The sequence below is a fragment of the Cebidichthys violaceus genome, unplaced genomic scaffold (genome assembly GCF_023349555.1).
Source record: "Cebidichthys violaceus isolate CVI_PGR_0920_01 unplaced genomic scaffold, fCebVio1.0.p SCAF_3, whole genome shotgun sequence".
NCBI classification, from domain to species: Eukaryota; Metazoa; Chordata; class Actinopteri; order Perciformes; family Stichaeidae; genus Cebidichthys; species Cebidichthys violaceus.
Genome location: NW_027176483.1, coordinates 11,582,938 through 11,607,045, shown reverse-complemented (window position 1 = coordinate 11,607,045; position 24,108 = coordinate 11,582,938). Strand labels below are relative to the sequence as shown.

Below are 24,108 nucleotides of genomic sequence, written 5' to 3'. Positions count from 1 at the left end.
ACACACACACACACACACACACACACATTGTTTCGGCCAGAGATGCCACCAATCAATGGAAATTTCAGGACACGCATTGTCTTGATTGATTTTCAAAGTCAAAACGTCAACTTCCAGCTTAATTCTACTGAGGACTGAAGAGACTGCAAGGGAGACATGACTAAAGAAGGAAGCTGTTTCCTACTCTGGGCTTTACTGTCCTTTCATTAGGTTATTTATTATATCTTAAAGCTGAATCTTTAAATCCTTGGACATCTAGTATTGCATTTGCATAAAGTTGTAGAACTTGCAGGAAAAGAAAGGTCAATGCAGCAGGGGCTGGGACATGCTGACTTATACCCCATTTCAACATGGTATTAACATACAATATATCTTGATATATCAGCCAGACCACGCCCGGAGGCGATGTAGATCGCATTGTAACCGGATCTCTTACATGAGTAAATGCAATCTGTATTTTGTCATATTCTAAGACGAACAATTTACAGCCTTGCTAGCGGCCCAGTGAGGCTGTAATAAGCACTGTGGGGTTTTGAGCTGATATTCAGCATGCTAACAGGTTCACGAAGACCATGTTAACATGCTGATGTTAAGCAGGTATACTATTTACAATCTTAGTTTGGCATGTTTGTATTTTAACATTTGCAGATTTGCACAAAACACATCAGACATTGTACAGCTATGTCTGATGTGAATATCATAGTTTTGTAGGTCCATAAACCAAAGTATTGGAATTAAAAATGTGACTTGATGATGGCGTTACATGAAAGATAAATTCATTTTTTGGGGACAATAACTGTATCATGGACATTATCCAACTGTAGTCCATGAATCGTAACTTGATTTTGACATGTACAATATGTGGAAAGCTCCTTTAACAATTTAGTTCAGCTTGATATTTTTGCTTTATATTGTTTTTTGAATAGTTCCCTGAGGAATGTGTACATGGAGAATGTGAACACACACACACGTCATAACACAAAGTGATAGCTTTAATTGAGTTGTAATCTATGATAAGTAGCATCAGCTGTTGTTTGCCTCATTGTTGTCAGTTAGCTTCTTTCATGGTAAATATGCATTCAGTCCTCACACTGTAATTATGCAGAGAAGAGGGGAGCAATAAATCTGATAATACACACACACACACACACACACACACACACACACACACACATACTTGGGGGTATCAACTCATGGACAAGCAGAGAATTGTTGGAACAGAGATCAGATTAGAGAAGCTTTTCTGATCTGTGGCATGAGAAGGCTGGGCTCATGTATCAACCAGCCATCTAAGCTGTCTTATCCTGATACAACCAGAGGCACACACACACACACACACACACACACACACTTATAAGAAAAAAGTTTACTGGGTGATGTAAGGGAGGGAGGAGGGGTTGGATAGCAGTGTGGTACAATCTCCAAACAATCCTATATCCTTTTTAGTCATGGCCTGGCTTTGGCTGTGAGGCGGAAACAACTTTGAGCCCTTGTTAACAGTGTCCCCAAACTTCACTAAAGGTCTTCTTTGCTGTTTTTATACCTTATAGAAACACTTACAAAAGTATTTCATCTTGCAGCTGCAAGTGGATTGACTTGAGTTATAACTCCTCTCCACACAGGAATGATGTCCAGATGGTGTGCCCCTCCATGTGTGGTCCAGTTCAGTTCTCCCTGACCGATTCATGGGCCATAGACCGACCCAAGCATCCACGGCCACTGCTTGACTCAACCCCACCGTGCACCACCCTAAACCCCTCAGCCCTAACCGTCACCCTCAACCCCTTACCTCCCTCTGCCTCACTCTCTGTCAAGCCTCTCCTCATATTTTGACAATCCTATCCCTCCTTGAGCCCAACATGGTGGCCTGCATTCCCGCTCTAATCTTGGTCATGATGTGTCGGGGCGTCTTGCTCTCGGTCGGAGACCCGCCTCAGTCCCGCCGGGAGATCCGCATCGAGGGAGATCTGGTGCTCGGCGGTCTGTTCCCTGTGCACGAGAAAGGTGCCGGGATGGAGGAGTGTGGGCGTGTGAACGAGGACAGAGGGATCCAGAGACTGGAGGCCATGCTGTTTGCCATTGACAGAATCAATGAGGACCCCACTTTGTTGCCTGGGGTCTCTCTCGGGGTCCACATCCTGGACACCTGCTCCAGAGATACCTATGCACTGGAGCAGGTGGGTGAGCGCCGTCATTGTACACATACTCTGCATGTTTATATTATCATAATATATATTATTGGTAATTCACCAAATCACAAGAAACTACATTGATAGATCATTTTGTGTTCTTTGAACAGTATTTCCAGCTCTTCTTGCAATTATGTATAACTGTATAAATAGTATTATCTGCTGGTGAAAGTAATGAAATCCTCTAACAAAAACAAAGAGTAGCATATTACTGAAATAATAGCTCAGTTGGAGCTTTTATTCTCAGAGAATGTCCTATTTTTGTGTTATTGAGCTTTGAGTTGTATCTGCAATTACCTGTGAACGCTGATACAACTTTTTTAGATACAGTGCAGTTCAGATAGTTTGTTTAATTAGCTGTCTGTTCTTTTGCGCTGCCGGGGCGACTTGAACTTTTGCTACATTTTATATTTTAAAAGATGCTCCGCAAAGTAAGTTGTGGTGTCAGAAGTAAAAAGTGCAATTTTTCCATTTTAAATGGAGTAAAAACTATAAGGTCTCATTAAAAGGTAATATTCAGGTAAAGTAAATGTACCTAGAAATTCTATTTCATCCATGACGGGTAAAGATCTTGCCTCAAATGATACAGCAAATCCTTGATGAGAAGTAGAGATTGAAGCTATTTGCGATGAGGGAAATGAGGCAGATACATTTTTTTTTAAAGCACTTTCCCTCAGGGATTATCTTCAAAAAATATATTGTGTCTTATAGCTGAGCTATTTAGGGATGATGCATCCAGTTATCTCATACAATGAGCTCTTTGACTGATTGTATAAACCTTGGATGCTTGACAGTTGGTTTTCCTAAGTGGGTTGCAGGTTCGTTGCCTGGTTCTCCACATCCTAGCAATATGTTATAATGTGGCTTGATGTCAGGGGAGTTCATTTGCAACTTGGACCCTGTTCTGAAAGCATCTAAGAGCTGCTAGAGTAATGCAAAGGGCTTTTATAGTCCCTTCATAGAGTTAGAAATATTACATTAGAGAAAAGTATCAATCAGTCTTTATTTGTGTTGCATATTTCTTATAAAGAACATAGTTCAAAGTGTGTTAAAGGCTGATTAAGAATAAATAGATAGACCATATTGTACCCCGTATGTTGCACCGCATTTGATATGAAATATCTGTGTGGGTGTGTTTCCTAGGCTCTGGAGTTTGTCAGAGCCTCCCTCACTAAGGTGGATGACACAGAGTTCATCTGTCCAGACGGATCTTATGCTCTGCAGGACGACAGCCCGCTCGCAATCGCTGGAGTCATAGGTGGATCCTTCAGTAGCGTCTCCATACAGGTAACACGCAGCATGCAGGTACATAAGTATTTATACAAACGCACTTTACCATCATCCTCTAACTTTAACTTGGTAGCTTCTTCTCTCATCTTTTACTCATGACCAAACGTGCAGAAGCTGACTTCCAGTGATATGGCAGTGCAAGGCCGTGTCTGTGTGTGTGTGTGTGTGTGTGTGTGTGTGTCTGTGTGTGTGTGTGTATACTTATTTCTTAGAATTAGGTTTTCCATTGGTGTGTTCTTGTGTGTCTCCTCGGCTCTTGTCATAGAGCTGGGTAATTTGCATAGTTTAGCATAAAACCTCCCTCTCCCTTACTCCTCTGTGACTGCACAAAAGCATCCTCCTATCAGTCCTTAAATCCCTAATCTCTGCAACTTTCTCTGTCTTCTCTTTCTCATCCTCTTTTTTTCTCTCTCCCCCTATTTTATGTGTTCTCTTTTTTCTGTCCCTTAAATCTTTCCTCTCTTTTTTCTCATCACCGCCTACTACTCTTTTTTTCTCCTTCTTTATATGCATTCAGAGGCATCCCTCGCGGCTATTTGGGGAGAGCTCAGTATATGCTGACCTCAGCCCTCTTCTTCTCCTCCTCCTCCTTCCTGGGGCAGCCATTGTTAACACATCTGCTCTGTCTCTTGTCCTTCATCACACATAATTACCCCTTGTTTTCTTGCAGCTCATTCTTGTTGCTCTTTGTTGCCGTTGCTGTTGTTTTTACCTGTCTTTTTCCGAGGGCAGCACTGTTTACGAGAGCCAAACTGTGCTCAGCCTTCTGATCTCTTGCCAGAGAAGCTAACCCAGCTACTCCTCCATGACGCTCTACGTGGCCAGTCTCTCTGTTACTTCTAAATTAAGTAATAGGGAATTATTTTATGTTTAACCATGCACAACTAAACTCCAATGTTTTGAGGGCATTCACATAGCAGGCATAATACCTCCCCTCCGTTCGTACATGTGTGTGTGTGTGTGTGTGTGTGTACGTGTCTCTGTGTGTGACTTGCATTCCAAGCAGAAAACACACAGCAGCCCTCCACTGCACCAATTTTTCCTCCTTCCCTTTCATTTTTTTTCTACTCGTCTCTCATATTCAACCCATTCAGTACATCTCCCTTCTCTCTCTCTCTCTCTCTCTCTCTCTCTCTCTCTTTCACAGGAAGAGAGAAGCGTTCACTAACAGAGTAAACTCTGCATGTCCCTACAGACGGGCCTCTTAGTTAGCTGTAGTTATTGCTCAGTGGCAGGTAATGGAGCAATGCGGTTACATTTTGCAGCCTGACCTTCCCTGACATTTAAGTCAACTGCCATCTTAAAACCATAAAACCTGCCCGAAGTACTATAAGCAGCCCTTATCCATGTGTGTGTGTGTGTGTGTGTGTGTGTGTGTGTGTGTGTGTATGTCAATGCAGGTGCCTGTGTATGTGTGGACCTGTTATTGTGCACATCAGTGTATGTATGCAAGTGTGTTTTCTAATCTTCTACATTATTACTCTAATGAGATTCTGACATGTTGTCAAAACAGCTCATCAAATGAGCTATGAATGAAATATAGAAAAGCCCAGAGTGATGCGCTCTAAAAGGATTAAATGTGTAGTTTCTGTTTATTTTCATGTGTGTGCATGTTTGAATGTGAATGTTTACATGTCTTTGTGTGCATGAGAATGTGTAGTAATTATATTTGTGTTGGCATCTGTGATTAAAATTGTAATGAAGAGAACATGACCAAACCCCAATCAACAGTAAAAGGGAATATTATATGGACATCAGTAGACCCTAGATGATGTCCATCACTAATGCATGAGTCAGTGATTTATTGAACTTCCGTGTGTGTGTGTGAGTGTGCGTGTGTGGATGCGGGCTGTGTGTGCTATTTTGTGTTTCTCCATGTGCATATATGCCTACACTTGCTGCATTGTCTTTTATCTTCAAATAATCACATTATGCATGAAGTAATTCCTATCAGCATCAACCTTCTAAATATGTTCACATTTGAGGAATATAAAAATGAATTCCAATAATTTTGTGTGGGTCTTATTTTATGTTTTTGTCAATGTGCCAGTCATTTTAGATCAAACTGATAATACTTGGTTGTAGACTGTTGAGCTAACGCACACGGTTATCTGCTCTCCAACACAGTCAGTTGGTCAAAGGGGAAATTTAACAAAAACCTCCAACACAACACTACCCCTGCAGTTGCAGCATGTCTGTGGATGAGCAATTTATTGCAGTTAATAATATTGTTTTTGACATTATTTTCTCTGCTGGAAGACAGTCCTTAGGCATCTTAACTTGCCAGCTACAAAGAAGAAACTATCTTTAACAAACCAACTGAATTTTTGAGTCTGCCTTTGCCCTATTGGACCAAATTAGAGACATGAGCTTCCTACAAAGTGAGACACTAGTATATTGTATGGGATACCCAGTATTGATGAAATGTTTTCATCGCCAATTCCGAAATGTTGAAATCGGATATGAACGCTGAGTATCTGTTATGAAACTGATTATGGTTGCAGCAGTTAAGCAATCCAAGGGGTGTATATCTTCCAATTTTTGACACTTTTTGTGCCAGGGGTGGGAATCTAGGATCCTCACGATTCGATTCTGATTCAGAGGGCTACGATGCAATTATAAAAAGATTCTTGAGTCTTCTTGATGCAATAAAATGTATTCAATACATTATTAGTTTTTTCTCACTGTGGCTGGTCTGCTATTTTAGCAGCACCCTCGTAGTAAAAACACATAATTCAGCATGTTCCTAGTCATCAAAAAATACATCAAAAATCTGCCCTTATTCACAAATAAGTAATACAGAGTTCTTGTCTAACAAATCCCCTTGTTATAGGCAATGAGTATTCAGCTCCTTTACAAAAATAAAGCTTTCTGGAACAGGTGGTTCAACTTTATATACAGTGAAGTAAAGTGCGCGGTTACGATCGCACAAGATGCTGTGGTGTGTTCAGTGTGTTACTGCCATCCTACCCACTTTCCTCATTGATTCCATGACTTTAGCTTTGGTTTGGTTGTACAGTATCGCTGTGTCCGTAAAAACGTTGAGATGAATGTTGTTTCTCTGTTTTAAAGTGTGCAACATAGCGCGAAAGCTCTGATTCTCAATGACTGAGTAGGGTCGAAAATCCTTGGCAAAAAAAGTTGCAGTCTACTTCGTGACTCGTTTCGCCCTTTCTGACTTTGGCGGAAGAAGAAACAAAATGCTTCCATATGTTAGCTTTCAAGCCAGGGGCTGCCGATCAAACTGTATCCATATTCGGCTGCTCAAGCTCCGCCGCCCTCACCAAAACTCCGCTAGTATTTAGCCTATCTTAGAATGTAAACTAGACGCAAATGTTTTACCTCTGTTGCGTTCAGGGGCAGCAGTAAAGAACGGACAGCTCGGTGTCACAGAATTGTTACAGGCAATCATAACGTCGAGAATTTAGTTAGAAATTTCCCATTATTGAGTTTCCTGCATTAAGTCATAATCTTTCAAGAGAGAATCACGATGCATCCAAGAAACTATTTTTTTCCCCACCCCTACTTCTTTCAAGTGACCTATTAAATTAATTGTACAGTAATTGGCTCAGTTGCTGCCACCTCTCAAAACATATGCATTGCAAACACTATAAGTAGCTGCTTGAATACATTGACTCTTGAGTTTAACACAGTTCCAAACCGCAGCTTATAGAAAAGACTTTTCATATCACATCGCATAAAGGAATCAGAGGTTAACGGGACAAAATACAATAAAATTCAGATTTCAGAAGTAAAAAAAGAACAAACAAAATTGTGATCAGAATCAGTCAGACAATCAATTTAATTCTTACTCAAGATACACAAAATCAAAAGAACTCATTTGGACTAATTTATTTCTATGCAGATAATGTTGATAGTCTCTCAAACTAAATGTATGTGTTTATTCTGAAATAAAATCTTTCGCAAAATTTGCCACGTGATGAGTATCTAAAATGAATAACAGTTCAATCAATTAATTAATGTTAAGTTCCTACAATTCATTAAAATGGTTTAATTTGCAAGAGGGCTTGGAATTATTCCGGCTGATTTATTTCTCATTGTACTGTTTCTCCCTACAGGTTGCCAATCTTCTCAGGCTCTTTCAGATTCCTCAGATAAGCTACGCTTCGACCAGTGCCAAGCTCAGTGATAAGACCCGCTACGATTACTTCGCCCGCACGGTGCCCCCCGACTTCTACCAGGCCAAAGCCATGGCCGAGATTCTCCGGTTTTTCAACTGGACATACGTGTCCACTGTGGCATCGGAGGGGGATTACGGTGAAACCGGTATAGAGGCCTTTGAACAAGAGGCACGTATGAGGAACATCTGTATCGCTACTTCAGAGAAGGTAGGACATGAAATAGAATGAGTTTATTTCTGATACCAAAAACCAACTTCAACTTCAATCAGCAGTGTCACACTAATGTATGGCCTGAAGCTGCACCACTAACGGTCAATGAGGCCCTAAATTTGTGAGCTTATAAAAGTTTGTCTCCATGTCTTATCTTGTCCTACACACAAATGAAGGTTATATTACACTGGTGTTATCAGTTGTGAACCAGATAATGAAAGCTTATCTCCAAGAACTCATTCTGGGTCCTTTAACAGTCACATTTTTATCTCATTTGCTATGGAGGTGTATAATGATATGAGACGGAAGTACAGATGACATTTTTGGCTTGTTTAGACTGCAAACCTATTTTAAAGTAGAAGGAACATTTACAGTACATATGTCATTACATTGCATTCCTCTTTCCACCTAGGTGGGACGTTCTAACGCTAAGAAGTCCTATGAAGCTGTGATCCGTCAGCTCCTCCAGAAGCCGAATGCCCGTGTGGCAGTCCTCTTCCTGCGTAGCGACGATGCCAGAGAGCTGTTGGCAGCAGCTGCCAGGCTTAACACCTCTTTCATCTGGGTGGCCAGCGATGGCTGGGGTGCACAGGAAAGCATTGTCAAGGGAAATGAGGTCACCGCTGAAGGAGCCATCACACTTGAGCTGGCAGCCAATCCCCTGCCAGAATTCAACCGCTACTTTCTCAGCCTAAACCCAGTCAAAAACCATCGTAATCCCTGGTACAGGGAATTCTGGGAGCAGCGGTTCCAGTGCTCCTTGGGTGGAGGAGGAGCAGGAGGAGGGGGAGGTGTTGGATTGGGAGAGATGTCTCTCCCACCGTGTGACATGGACTTGTCGATGGACAAGAGTAACTTTGAACCAGAGTCCAAGATCATGTTTGTGGTGAACGCAGTGTACGCCATGGCTCATGCACTCCATTATATGCAACGCAGCCTGTGCTTCAACACCACCAAGCTGTGCGACAGCATGAAGGCATTGGATGGGCGCAGACTCTACAGGGATTACATCCTTAATGTCAGCTTCACAGGTAAGGGAGGTAGAGCGAGTGTAGAGTCCTGGATAAGTTGTTCAAGGTGGATGGATGGAGAGTGAAAATGAGTGAATGATGGAGAGAATGTTGGGGAGGAAAGGGGAGAGATAGCAAACAACAGACAGGAATAGGAGTGCTGTGCCTACTTAACAGTCCTCTCATGAACAACGCTAGGATGTTGTCCTTCCACAGAACATAAAAAGTACTGAGACAAATCCGCTTAATTGCTATGTATTGTCAGAGCCAGCCATGCTATTGACACCTATTACCCATGCGTAATTGATACGACACTACAAAGTTGCTTTGAGGAATGAGAGTTGCAGCTAATCCGTCAGCCATATTCTTCTGTCTTGAACTAATGAGATTGTGTGTGTTATAATAGCTCCTATAGCAGGCTGCCTGTCTGTCTATCAGTCTCTGTAGAGTAGGGGGAGAAGAGACAGAGGATTGGCTTGACTGACAGATGGCGTACAAAGGCAGCGTTATAAATAAACTGCTGCGTCTCGGGGACTGACACAGGTTTAGAGGTGCTTATTCCTCTACCAACCGTGACCAGGAGCAGACATCAAAACAGCCTAACAAACAACGCTAACACGGCAGCTTTGCCACGAGACGCTGGGGGAATGGATGGAGGACGAAAGAATGGCACTACATATGAAGGGAGGGGTAGGGAAGCTTACAGATAAGAATGACGGGCAGACTCGAATGAGAAAAGAGAGTTTGGGGTAAGGTAAAAGGGAGTAAGACAGAAAAAGAAATAAGGAAGGAAGGAGGGTAGGAACAAGGGAGCACTGAGGCAATGCCGGAGTGGGACAGCGTGCGTCAGCAGAAGAAGAGGATTCTCTTTGAAATTCCCCATCTTCATTTCTGCTACAAATCAAAGGACTTGGAGCATTTCTGCATGAGAGGAGGGAGACATAAAGAAGGATAGAGGGAGGAAGAGTGAGTAAGATAGAGAGGAAAGGAGAGGGAGAGGAAACAGTCAAGGCGATTGCAGTCGCAGCCTCCGGTTGGCAGAAATGATAACCACTCCCTTATAGGATGCATACAGAGAAGGATTGAATAGATATGCAGATTCACACATAGAAGTAAAAAAATGTGTGGAGTAAGTTGGAGAAGAAAGAGAGGTGTGAATCCAGTGTCACTTCCTTACATCTTCATGTCTGATCATCTCTATTCCGTAGATTCCCCTCTCCTGCTCCACCTCCCTTCTTTTCACCACTGATGTATGTCCATGATGAGGCGCATGTTGTTACTCTGCGAAGAGAGTAACAGCATGTACCAGGATCTTGAGTTCTTTACAGCTCAGTGTCAGTGACGATGGTGACAGCATGGCAAACAGCTTTATCGGTTTGGAGAAAAAAAAAAGCAGTCAAAGAATCTGCGCTGATAAGATGATGAGGATGTTGAAGGTGGCGGTACAGTTAAACTGGGAACTGTGGCAACGTTTGCTTTTAGCTCTTGGTTTAGTGCCAGAATGACGCACTAACACTGTTGTACATACACATCTGTCCATCTACAGTATGTAAGGAAAGGAGCTGAGGTGAGTTGAGGTTGAATGTGGAGTATAAATACTGCAGCATCACCATCCGCAGTGCTCTCAGTCTGAACTGTAGCAGACGGAAAACCAACACTGTTCAGCGCTCTCTATCTCTCTGCCATCTCCTTCTCTCACACACACACATGCATGTTCATTATACACTCGATACATTGCATCAAAGTTGGATCTCCCTTCATTCTGAAATACTGTCCCCTGTCCTTAACTTTACAATCACAACACAAAAAAAGGATGTTTTTGTTGTGGTGCTCTGAGGCAGTGTGTTGTGTGGTTAAGAGTGTGTTTTCATATGGAGCTCTCTTCATCTAGTCTCATCTCGCTAGTTGCTATGGTAATGAAGCCGACACTATTGACAATTGTTGAAGTGATCTGATAGATCATGTGAACTGCTCCCTGCCATCTAGTAATAGACACAGGGGCACATTTGTGCCTCGCTACATACTTCGAACACAAAACCGAACGTACATACACACATACAGTCAGCTTTTTCTTTTTTTCTTTTTTCTTTTCTTTTTTTAACAAAGACGCAGCTTGCTCGTTTTTTCCAGTGTAAAATTGCAGACACCCCCAACCCACACACTTCTCAAAGCCATCATTCAACTCCCACCCACCCACCAACCCGATCTGCAGCAAACATATCAGTATATACACGCATGCACGCAGTCTTCTGTTCAAATAGTGATGATAGATGTGATATTCCCCCTTCCCTCCACTTTTGTGTGTGTGTGTGTGTGTGTGTGTGTGTGTGTGTGTGTGTGTGTGTGTGTATGTGTGTGTGTGTGTGTGTGTGTGTGTGATACGTCTGTGTTAGCAGAGGCGGTGTGCCTTCAGGGCCATATTGAGCAGCGAGCTTACCGCAACGTTTAGATGCGAGAGAACAACCTTCACTCCTTCTCTCCCTCATTTTCTCTTCACACTCTTTCCTCCATCTCTCTGCCTCTGTCCCTCTCTGTCTCTCTCTGTCTTTCTGTCTCTTTTTCTCTCACTCTGTCTCTCTATATCTCTCCCTCTCTCTTTGTCTCCATTCTCTCTCCCATCCAGAAAGAGTCCTACTCTCTCTCTACATTCAAAAACAGCACATCCCACTCGGACTTCACAAGGTTGCTCTCCTGCCTCCACCGCCTCTCTGCGCCGGTCTGTTCTTCCACTCCTTCACTTTGCTCATCCCTCCATCCATCCTTCACCTTTTCTCTATTGATTCCTCCGTCTAAAGGCTTTCCTCCGTCCACCTATATCTCTGCTGCTGTCACACCAGTTTCTTGCTTTTCTCTCCTGCTATCTCCTCTCTTTTTTTCTCGTATTCTTTTACCTCTTCTCCCTTGTCACTTCCCGCCTTTCTTTGCCCTTATCTTGTCTCTTGGCTCCTTCTTCCTCCCAGCACCTCCTGCTTTTGGCCTGCCATTTCTTTCTTTGTCTCCTCTATCTCACCACGTTTATTTCAGTCAAGCCGCAGCTTTCTGCTGCTGCACCTTTCCTCCTATACATTTATCCTCCTTGTTCTCGACTTCCTCCTCTCCACCCTATCTGTCTTGTGTTCCCCTGAGGCCTGTTGGTCCGTGGCCAAGGCAGCACCTTAGTCCCCAGTGACTGGATCTACAGGGAGAACAAATATAGCTAATGTGATCTGTCTGCGTGTGCGTTTGTGACATGTGAATGCATCCCTGTGTCCATATCTTCATATGCTCAGGGATGTGTGTCTGTGTGGGTCACAGATGTGTAAGGTCATCAACCCTCTGGAGGAGGAAAAAGAGGGATAAGAAAGGTTGGTCACGCCATTAGCATTTTACCCGGAACAGGTGTGCATTTGTGCACAGCCCTATATGCAGTGTTTACTTTGTCATGCTTAAATTAGGAGTAAATCCAGGATTCAGATGAATTGACACTTGGAAATACAATTCTCTATTCCCTAGACAACCACTAATCAACAACCAGCTTTTGAATGTTTAGTCACACACACTAAAAAGAAAAGATTTGCCTTCTCTCTCTCTCTCTCTCTCTCTCTCTCTCTCTCTCTCTCTCTCTCTCTCTCTCTCTCTCTCTCTCTCTCTCTCTCTTTCAGATTACTTATTCCTACTTATTCCTCCCAAGCCCCCTTTGCCTCCTCTCTCCCTCCCTGCCTTTAATACCCACAATCCCCCCTTGGGCTTCACTTTAGCCCGACATGTCCGAGAACATAATTAATTTCACAGCTTCTGAATGAAAAGCTTGTTTTCACCAAGCTTCTAATTAAGCTAGAATAATAAGGTGTTTCTCGAGTTAGTGGGGATGTTAAAAAAAATTCTCACAAAAATTAGGGATCTGGTTAGGCTGCGTTCTAACCGCAGTTTGTCTCACCTAACTTTCATTTGTTTGACATTCTGTGGCCTCAGCTGGTTGATAAATTGAGTAGATTTTGGTTGACAATACAATGAATCTTCTTAGATAAACAGTATTCACAGTTGCACAAAGGGCACTTTGGGTTGTTGTTTTTTTTGTCTAAAATGATACATCGTATCCAGTGCGCCTCAGCTAAGCAAAGTGAATGATTTGAGGAGAATGTCGCTGAGAAGGCATGGTCCACCATTGGATGGAAATCACTTAAAAAGCTACGAATAGTGCTGAGGGCGGAGCCTGCTGCGGGTCTCAGCTGGACTGGACTGGGCCAGTGGGAAGTACTGTATGGATGAGGTCATACAGAATCATTAATCATCACTGTTTCATGGCTAATGTGTTATGGTTAAGACACAGCAAGAAAGCCCACAAGCTGCTGTTAGGAAGCAGTCGCCACATCAAATTCTTCAAATGATGAAATTGGTTCAGTTCACGGTTCATCAGAGTTACATCACACAGAAACACGCTGAAAGGTAGCTGAGGGACAAACTTTCTTTGAGCTTCTCTGCCACCTACTTGTGTATCTGACAAAATGCAAATGCTTTTTAGTCATGCTACTGGCATGGCTGTACGGATGGCAATGTCAGTCTGTTAGTCCACCACTTTGACTCCAGTCTGAAATTTAGTTCAGACATTTATGGATCCAAGAGAATGAATCCTACTTAATTTGGCAATCCTTTGACTTTTCCTGTAGAGCCGGTTTAATGTTTCACTTATCTTGGAAAATATCTTGATATTTTGGAAGGCTTCATCCTCCGGGTATGAAGCCCAAGGACTTTGGTAAACTCCTGTATTTTCCTTTTGTGCCAACTAATGTATGAATTGTCATGAAATTTGGTAAAGACAATCACGTTCCCTTCAGGATGACGTTTGATGATACCTTCTGTTTTTTTACTTCATCTAGCACAATCATTATTTTCAATGTGTCCAATACTTTGCTTTATGACTAAATACCTGCAAAACTTTTGACATTCCCATTAGTAAATGTTAGCATGCTAACAGGCTAAACTAAGATGGTGAACATGGTAAACAGTACCAACAAGTTAGAATTGTCATTGTGAGTATGTACAGCCGCTGGATCTCTGAGCTCACCAGATTTTTAAATTGATCCCAGGACAGTCCTCAGGAGCACTCTGAGAGAGAGTGGTGTCCATCAGTCAAGTACTTGGACTGCTTGTCTCAGCTCTCTGCAGTCACCAGGGTCTTGGTGGCCTTCGCCAGCTCTAACTTGCACCCTCAAACACTTTTTTTCTGATAAGCTGCTCGCTTTGTCACGTCAGCAAGGTCTCTGGTGTTGGTTATAGGGAGGAATCACCAGTTTTCTGAGTTTATTGCTCCCTGACTGTGATCTGTTAGAGGGAAGTCAAGGACAATATGGCACCCTCAAATGGGTCTGTAGGTTAATACCATTATCTCTTTAGTCTGTATTACACGTAATTACCAAATGCAGCTAATTAGGCTTCAGCACACATCTAAGGTCCCAATAAGGTGCAGTTATGATAATTAGCTCATGGCAAAGTGTTTCTGTGAGTGTGTATTGGTGTCTAAGAGGAGAAGGCCCAGCTTGTCTTATTGCTCAGTGTTATTAGCAGACTTTATTATCTGTCAACTTGCAATATAATGGATTCATATCTCACCTTCATCTGTAGATATTATCACCATCTTATTGAAATCATTTTCATTTAGCTGTCACTGAAACATTTAGCCCCAAAATCCAAAGACGACTTGACACTTAGAATTTCCTGAGACAGAGAGCGAGGAGAAAGATAGAGGGTTGTGCTGTCCCTGTGATTTATGGATTTCATAAACCCTAACCCCCTCTGCTGCCATCTGACACGCTATTCTTCTCCGAGCACACTGAGCTTTCCCAACAATAGCGCAGCTTTAGCCCTCGTCAGTGTTGCATGCACGCACGCACATGCCGCTAACAGCAGGGTCAGAGCTTTGGTTCTGTCAGCAGAACCTCCCATAGCGCTCAGAGCAATACCATAACCATCACACTGTAAAGTAAAACCTAATGGAGCTTCCACAGGCACACATCCACACACATCCACAATCTGTATTTTGATTCATCCCCCTGATCCCAAGCTGTAAGTTCAGCTGGTGATTTCTACAGTTACCCAATGACACAGAGCTATGAGGGAGGCAGCACAGTGTCATCAATGCTGCTGTGCACTGAAGACCAAGAGCCTTGTTAGACGTTGAGGAGTGATGCTTTATAAACCCAGCCACATCATCATTTGACAGGGGAGGCAGCAGCGTGTAACACTCAGCCCTATACAGTGTGTCAGCATCATAGAGTTGATTGCTCCGCTGTAAGGACAGAAGTGGCAGTGACTGTCGGAGTGACATACACTTTGTCTGTGTCAGAACGGCCAAGTGTCAGCACTGTCAGGTCCAACACTGCCTGCAACACATTAAGATGTTTCTTTTTTTTCCCTCAGACCATGACCGCCTTTCTCCTTGTTTTTTTTGTAATGGTTTCAGCATCCTGTCAATTTTACAATCTCTTCTGTTCCTACATCCTCAGGGTAGATGGTAATCCTTTCATAACAACTTGTATACAAACCAATTTGGCAGTTTCAGCAGTGTACCTCCCTCACATAAGAGACCCAGAGGCTAATTCTATCAATGTGTGGGTAGCTATAGCACTGCCCAGGGATTCAGTCTTCTGACTTTATGCCTATATGACTTTATAGGCAGTTTGTTAATGATGCATTTGGTAATAAACTTTGTCAGATTGGAATTCAGAGCAGTGTTTTGTCCGTATGTGACCTCAGGGAAGGACGGGAGGCCATCGATACACACAGACATCACCAAGCATACCAGGCATTTATAGCCTCTTAGCAAATACTTTGGTAACTGGCTGGTCTTCAGTAATGAAAACACTATATTGTAATGCCCTTCACTGTCTGTTCTGGACTCCTAAGGCTTAACTGACCATGGCTTGTCTCTGTCCTCACTGTTGCTTATAAGAGGCATCAATGAGACATCAATGGGATGATTGTTTGTGATCGTTTAGCTTTAATCTCCTTTTTTCCCATTCATCTTATCACTTTATTTGCCACTCTTTGTCTCCTCTCACCCCCTGCAGCCCCTTTCTCTCCTCCAGGCAGTGAGACAGTCGTGAAATTTGATTCCCAGGGGGACGGCGTGGGCCGATACAACATCTTCAGCTACCAGCGCTCTGCCGATCGTTATGGTTACGTGCCAGTAGGTGACTGGGCAGAGAGTCTGACTCTAAGCAACGATCTGATTCACTGGCCAAGAGAAGTGGTGCCCACCTCGCAGTGCAGCGACCCCTGTGAACGCAATGAGATGAAGAAAATGCAGGCAGGTAGGAGACTGAATTTCAACAATGTTCTTCTTTGTCACAGCATACCATTCTAAGCAGCAGTGCCTTTTGAGAAACATCAGACTGACACATTGTGCTGTTCATATTCCTGTTTCCCAGGTGAGTACTGCTGCTGGATCTGTACAGCCTGCGAGCCTCATGAATACCTGGCTGATGAGTTCACCTGCTCGCCCTGCGCTCCCGGCCAGTGGCCCACTGATGAGCTGACGTCCTGTTACGACCTTCCTGAGGACTATATTATGTGGGAAGATGCCTGGGCTATTGGTCCAATTACCATCGCCTGTGTAGGGTGAGTGATAAAGGGCTGTCAACATGATGTCAGTTTTTGACTCCTGAGAGGTGTAAGTGTGTGTGTGTGTGTGTGTGTGTGTGTGTGTGTGTGTGTGTGTGTGTGTGTGTGTGTGTTTGTGGGTGTGTGTATGTTGGGATGGAGCAAGGGAATTGACCTTTCCTCCAAGCAGTGATTGTCCAATCATAACTTAGCAACCATCAATAGGAGCAATGCTCTGCTTTCAAAGAGCTTGCAGGATGTTTTGTTTTTTTGCCTTTCCAAAACCAAAAATAAAAGAGCAAAAGTTAAAAGGAATGGGTAAAACAGAGTGCTCATCTGCTGCAATGTAAGCTGCAACTGCTTGCATGTACCACCATTACTGCAGGTAGCTTACTACCTACAGTAATGGTGGCACTTTTATACTTTCATTAGTCGATTCATCGACCAATCAATCATTTTGCTTTTAGTCAACTAAGAAGTCGATTAGTCCATTTTTTTTATTATCACTTTTTTATGCTAAATGACTTATTGACAAGAAACTTATGAACACATCTCTGGTAAACACAATATTTGAAGTGGTGCTTTTGCATGTTTCTTTGTGGTAAAACTCAGTTCTACAGATCTGTTGATTAAATCAACTAATCGATTAGTCGACAAAATCCTATGAGTGTTAGTCAACGACAGCCGTAAGTATTTCCGCACTTTGTTAAAGTTGGTCCTGGATACCAATAGAGCTCAAGATAACTTTATCAGGTCTGTGGTGCTTTATATTGATTTTGGAGATATTTACACTGCAGCCAACCACTGTTTAAAAATTACTAATAAATTTGAGTGGTAAATGTGCCGCCATTAAATTGCATATGTGCTCAGCGCGAAATTAAGGCGTAGCAACAGTAAAAAAAAAAAAATGAGAGTAGGGTGTACCAAGCGGTCAATGTACTTGTGCTTTTCCATACCTAAACATGTAAAATGGTATTAGAAGATGTTGTGATCATTGTGATATAATATGTTTGTATAGCTCAGCCCTACTTATATAAGAATCTATGAACCAATCAAAACTGTGACTTTATGAAAGTGCTTGTCTGTTTGGCTGCTTAACTCCACAGGTTCATGTGCACCGGTCTGGTGTTCTGGGTGTTTATCCGACACAACCACACACCGCTGGTGAAAGCTTCCGGCAGAGAGCTATGCTACATCCTCCTCTCTGGAGTCTTCATGTCCTACGCCATGACTTTCCTCTTCTTGGCCAAACCCTCTCCTGCCATCTGTGCCCTGCGGCGCCTCGGCCTGGGCACTTCGTTTGCGGTCTGCTACTCCGCCCTCCTCACCAAAACAAACAGAATCGCCAGGATTTTCAATGGCGTGAAAGACGGAGCGGGTGCAGTGAGGCCACGCTTCATTAGCCCGTCCTCTCAGGTGAGTGATTGCAGCATCATGTCCATCCATCTGCATCATTCAGATGGATGGACAGATAGACAGTGGATCTTGATGACCTTACCCTTCTTTCCTTCCGTTTCAGGTGTTCATCTGTCTGAGCTTAATCTCCGTCCAGTTAGTGATGGTGTCGGTGTGGCTGCTGCTGGAAGTTCCCGGGACACGCCGCTTCACGTTGCCAGAGCGACGACAGACTGTCATCCTCAAGTGTAACGTACGCGACTCCAGTATGCTGCTTTCACTGGGATATGACGTGCTCCTGGTCATCCTGTGTACTGTGTAAGTGTGTCATAGCTGATTTAATTTGCCATGATAGTTTCGTAAAAGGTTCCAACTAAAGACCTTTATGTTCTCCACCCTGAGAACTTTGTTCACTGCGTTTTGGTGCCATATGTTTTCATGCACACAAACATGTAATATTTTCCTATGTGCTCAACAATCTCACTGGGCTCTTAGATAAATAAAACATAAAATAAAATCACAAACCAGTTTTTCTTTCAGTTTCAGAAGTTTAGTTTTCATAGCAACAATCATTCCAGTAGAGTAGGCATCACTTTTTTTCAGATGCTGTCTAACTAATGATATTATGATTCTCTCTCTCTAGGTATGCCTTCAAGACCAGGAAGTGCCCCGAGAACTTCAATGAGGCCAAGTTTATTGGATTCACCATGTACACCACCTGTATCATCTGGCTGGCCTTTCTTCCCATCTTCTATGTTACATCCAGTGACTACAGGGTACGCACAAATACTTGTCTCTGTCTTCTAGGAAGACATAGTCAGACAATATGGAAAACAGTATAATTGTTTTAGCATTTTGTTGTCCCCTCAACATGTCAATACAAGTGCACAGGCCACAAAGCAGTGACAACACAGGTATAGAGGCAACTTAAACAATTTATAATCTTGCTGGCAAATGTCCCAGCTCTGCAGTATTGGCATGACAAACAGACAGGCTCTGTCAAACTGCTGACACGTGTCCAGATTTAACAGCAAAGGGGGGTGAGTGTTCATTTGATCCATACAAACCTTAAGCATACACACACACGCACACGCTTCTGCAAACACACACACTGTGCACTGTATCAAAGGGCATAAGAGAGGAATGCTGATGCCAGGGCTGCTCATTTGATCCCTATAAAAAAAAAGCTGTCTCTCTCTCTCTCTCTCTCTCTCTCTCTCTCTCTCTCTCTCTCTCTCTCTCTCCCTCTCTCTCTCTCTCTCTCTCTCTTTCTCTCTCTCTCTCTCTCTCTCTCTCTCTCCCTCTCTTTCTTTCTCTCTCTCTCTCTCTCTCTCTCTCTCTCTCTCTCTATCTCTCTCTTTCTCTTTATCTCTCTCTGGAAATAAGCATTTCCTTGGCCTTGTAATCTGACTTTAAGATTAGTCAGGTAGAGGCACAAAATCACCAACATACTCAACCCCACACACACACACAAACACAAGTATATAGTATATAGAATAAGTATATACACACAGAGATGAAATGTTGAAGGGTTGAATATTAATGTGCTTCTCTGTACAGTACTGTGATTCTACTGTGAGTTGATGTTATTAAACCCTATAATACATCTGTGCCACACAAAATTAGATACACCAATGATTTGGCCACCTGAAAGGGACATACTGCAAACACCATTTCAGACGGGCCTAAGATTAGATTTAGCATTGATTTTGTACAATAATTCACAGAGAATGAAGTAAAAGCTACCACTGAGATACCGTTAAGTTTGGCCTCTGTAGTCTCTGTTGATTAAGTATTGTATTGATCCATCCTGTAATTGTTATCCTCTGAATTGTTGCAAGGTAACAGAGTCTTCCAATAAATAGTAACGCTTTCTATTTACATGCCTCATTGGCTCTGTTTACATATAGAGATTGGTTAATTACTTTAGGCATTTTCATGCTTTAAATTTATCCATCCAATGTATTATTGTTTTATTTTCTGTTAAGGACTTGGTAATACTCATTTAAAAAAAATCCCTTTGACAAACGTTCCTTATTACAGATTATTATCACCAAATTAGCTCTCAACAGCAATTACTTTGTACCACATTAGCATAAGATGTATCCTTCAAAGTCTGGCAACTAATTACTGTCTCCTCCTCTTTTCTCTGCAGGTTCAGACCACTACCATGTGTATCTCAGTCAGTCTGAGTGGCTTTGTGGTTCTGGGCTGTATGTTTGCTCCCAAGGTCCATATCATCATGTTCCAGCCCCAGAAGAATGTGACCAGCCACAGGCTTAACCTCAATCGCTTCAGTGTCAGTGGGGCTGCCGCCACATACGCATCTCACGGTAGGTTACATGCAGTTACCTCATTTTTAAAGAGACAGGGGTTTAGAGCAGCACTGTCTTGCTCTATTATTATCATGCCTCTGTCAAATGGGTGTTTTCAGCATTCAATATTTAGCCTCCCTGTGTTCCACTTTTGCTATAAGGGACACAAAATCTTGAAATATAAACTATCTAGACGTTTGTTTTCTGTATTTTGTATCTAGCCAAGTTATAATGCCCCAAACAAGAAAGGTCTCTGAATGTGGACAGCTGTTCCTCCAAAGGTGTTACCTTTACGGTGATGCATGTTTGACAGTTTCCATCGTAAGCTTAGACTGCAGAGAATGGCATCCTGCTGACAGACAGAGCTGTGGTGTTGAACAGTACAGTGAGATGTCAAGAAAGAAGCATGCCCCCAAGAGGTGACTGGATATTTTAACATATTCCTTGGTGCTGAACTGGCCTCACAAAAAAGATCATTTAAGGAATTCCACACAAGTCCTTTTTACAAATGACTCGTAAATTAGCAGTGATACCATATTTATTACTATTAGATTAAGTCTGCATTTACACCCCCACTGATGTCATTTGCATCAGTTATGTGACTCTTTCTTCATTTAATTTGCCTATCAGGGCAACGCTCTTTCTACAATAGCATCAAGACCTCAATCACTATTATGATTGTTTGACATTTTGGTAATGTGATTTAAATGTAATTTACATAATGTGATACAAATATTGCTTTGTTGTTAGTTTTAGCATTTTGCAGCAAAAATCATCAACTGAAGAAGTCTGCTATAAATTATTATATGTGCAAATCTCATTTTTGTCTATGCATTCATCTTCTCCCTTCTCCCATCTCTTTGTCTAGCTTCTGTCAGCGCCCACCACGTCCCAACCGTGTGCAACGGGAGAGAAATCGTCGACTCCACTACTTCCTCTCTGTGACCACATCCTGTCCACTCTCTAAATTTGCCCCTGCGACTGTTAGCCAATCCATGAACATTATCCCCGTAAAACCATCATTCCCCACCTCAGTCACACACCCTATATACACTCATAAAACACACACATAAACATATGTACACATACACACAAATACATGCACAAACAAACAAACAACCTCCCTTGTGGACTAGAAGTGTATTGTTTCATAAATGTAGAAAGTGTGTAACTAAAATTAATTTATTTTCTAGGGATGTACATACATGAAATCAACATTGTTGTAGAGAAACAAAAGAACAAAAAAAAGTTTTTAGGAGGAATTTTTGGAGCCTTTGTTTTTGATAGCTTTGTTATGATGCGGTGTAAATAGACATGCGCTAATCATGGTAGGAGGGTGTGTGTCCCTCAGTCTGGATGCACATTTGTGGCTCTGCTTGCCTCACCTGCAATATCCCACAGACTTTTTATTCTCATGCTTTTTTGTAGGTCTCATTGTAATAACCAATTATGTATGTATTTATATTGTGTATCTGTACATTTGTATATTATACTACTGATGGTTCAAACAGCACAATGTTGACAGTCTTGTAACCCTTGAATGAATGTGGACAAAAGCATAAACTGGACGGTAAAGGATGGCTGGAACGGACATGTACAAAAATCCACCAAACTCATCGACTTACAGTTACACTGTGCCAGAACAATTTTCAGTTTGACAATTCATCTATTTACTTCTTGATATATTTTCTTTGCATCCTAGATCAACATAAAGAACCCATTGTAGCTGTTTTTGCAGGGAAAATATGTTTTGCCTTTGATACAAATGTTAATTTTTCTATTTCTAATCATGGAATCCCTTTATCTTAATGGCCATAGTTCCAGACATGTGTTCACCAAGGAAACAGTCTGTTCACTCCCACTCTCAAACTGCCTGTTTATTAAGAGGATTGTTGTAACAGATTGCTAATAACAACTAACAACAGAACAGAAAAGATATAGCACATCAAATGCATTTATTTTGCCTCAAAACTGTCAAAACAGACAGTGCTGCGATAGTTCTGTCAACAAACACAAATTGGTAACCCAGTAATTACGAATTTGTGCTCAAATAACTCGAGCACTAATGGAGGGAAACTTTCTTCTTTGCTGAACACATGTTGCATTTTACAGGGGAGTGGTAGCTTATGTTTTTTGTGCCCCATAGATACAGTATGTGGTGATGTTTTTAATATGGCTATGTGCCTTAATGTATGTTTGATAGTGCTCCAGTTAGGGATTGAAAAGAGATCAGTTTTACATTACCAGATGCAAATCCTTGTCTGGTAAATGTAAAAGTGACCCCTGTATAGAGCACATGTTTCAGGGCAACACAATGCCACTTAGTTGTATTCCCTAGCAAGCCTTCTGCTATTGATTGTTTACCTAAAGTGTTAAAAAAGTGAACCCGCGGAATTCTTAGGTTGAAGTGACTTTCTCTACCCCCCTTCTTTTTCCAGTCTGTGATTAAAAAAATATGAAATGGATATTTCTTATAGACACCCATCACAATGACTTTACATTTTTTACAGCTCAGCTGCTCCAATAAAATAAAGAAAGGGGAAGAGAAAAGCTCATATACCAATAAGGTGAAGTTACCGAGTCGTCGACTTATTGAAGTGTGCAGTTTACATGCCTATGTTAAATGTGTTGATGTTGAGAGGCACGGTGGAGCAGCTGGCTACGGCAGTCCCAGAGAGGCTCACGAGAGGAAGCAGAGCACACAATGTCAGCTGCTGGCAGATCCTATCATCGAACAAAAGGATGTTAGAGTAGAACTCATATGCAGAACATGCATTACATTTATCAAAACATCCCATCAAACTCTCCGTTTGTGGCTCGAAATACAACAGACTCTCTGCTGGGTGACAGTTTTGAGGTGGGGAGAATAAATGACAAAAACATGAATAAAGTTTTTTATTAGAAAATCTAAATAGCACTAGGTTCCATCATATTTTATTGTTAAAAAGTGGCCTCTCGTGTCAGAATGTATTGCAATTAGGATAAGCTGATCTTAAATGGTTACATACTATAATATGCCGTCTAAAATAAAGTATGACTGTTATACTTGATATTTCTAACATAATATGTAGGTACATGTAGGTACAGGCAGAACTATTGAACATCCATCTCTTGACTGGTCAACACCTTTGCACAGCCGGTCTCCAACAGCACCCTGTGATTATCACACTAAATGATAGATTGAAAGAATTTTTGAGGATGCGCCAAGACGAGCCGACCTACATCGGGGCGTGTGTGTTTAGGTGCAGAGAGCAGAAGGAGAAAGTGATGTGGCAGAGCAGAGGGGAGCTGCTGCTGGATTATGTAAAGCACTCCCACAGCCCAGAAGTCACAGCGCTTCTATGGAAGCTGAAAGCATCTCAGAGATTCACAGTCTTTGTTAGCAGAAGGCTTAGCCATTCACTCAGTGGTCCTGCTCCCACAAGATACACCCCGCATGGCAGGTTGCTATGGACAACCACCGCCACATCCGCTGCCGGAATGTCTATTTGTCTGCTTGGAGAGGAGGGTGGGAGGAGGGGTGAGGAGAAAGCGAAATAAGAGGAATAGAAAGAGGAAAAAGTGGTTGCTGGTTGTGATTCAAATTGGCAGCGAGTGATGAGATTTGGCTCAGCAAGGCCCAGTACTCTACTCCCAGCTTTTAATGGTCACACAAATAGAGCACTTAACCCGGATTCTCCTCTCATTTAGTCCAGAGTACTAGTCTCGGACAACAGTCTCACACCCCTCCTCTGACCCGCTCTCTATAAACCCACCTCACCCCCTTGAACCTTTCCCCCGCCACCTTGTGTCCACCTCATCTCCACTCTGTGTGTGAAACTTGCTGCTGAGTTGGTCTCAGCCAAGACCACCTAAAGCCAGACCAACAGACTGGTAGCCCACTTAAACTGAAGCGCTCAGATCTGGGTGCCCACTGCAGCACATGCCAACAAGGCGGACTTGAGGAAGTTGGAGGAGGGATAATGGGAAGGTAGATAAA

At 42.4% G+C, this 24,108-nt stretch overlaps 1 protein-coding gene across 1 annotated transcript in view; it reads left to right on the top strand.

Annotated features, from left to right (window-relative positions):
* grm3 (glutamate receptor, metabotropic 3) overlaps positions 1-22,701 on the top strand; it is a 36,847-nt gene extending 14,146 nt beyond the window's left edge. Inside the window, exons 4-14 of the mRNA XM_068722864.1 lie at positions 1,623-2,177; positions 3,333-3,476; positions 7,559-7,828; positions 8,244-8,862; positions 15,888-16,130; positions 16,248-16,437; positions 17,526-17,835; positions 17,939-18,132; positions 18,458-18,590; positions 19,970-20,147; positions 20,998-22,701. Of these exons, the coding sequence (XP_068578965.1) occupies positions 1,860-2,177; positions 3,333-3,476; positions 7,559-7,828; positions 8,244-8,862; positions 15,888-16,130; positions 16,248-16,437; positions 17,526-17,835; positions 17,939-18,132; positions 18,458-18,590; positions 19,970-20,147; positions 20,998-21,074 (2,676 nt within the window). The 5' untranslated portion in view covers positions 1,623-1,859 and the 3' untranslated portion in view covers positions 21,075-22,701. The remainder of the gene's footprint in view (positions 1-1,622; positions 2,178-3,332; positions 3,477-7,558; positions 7,829-8,243; positions 8,863-15,887; positions 16,131-16,247; positions 16,438-17,525; positions 17,836-17,938; positions 18,133-18,457; positions 18,591-19,969; positions 20,148-20,997) is intronic.
* Positions 22,702-24,108: the final 1,407 nt, after the last annotated feature.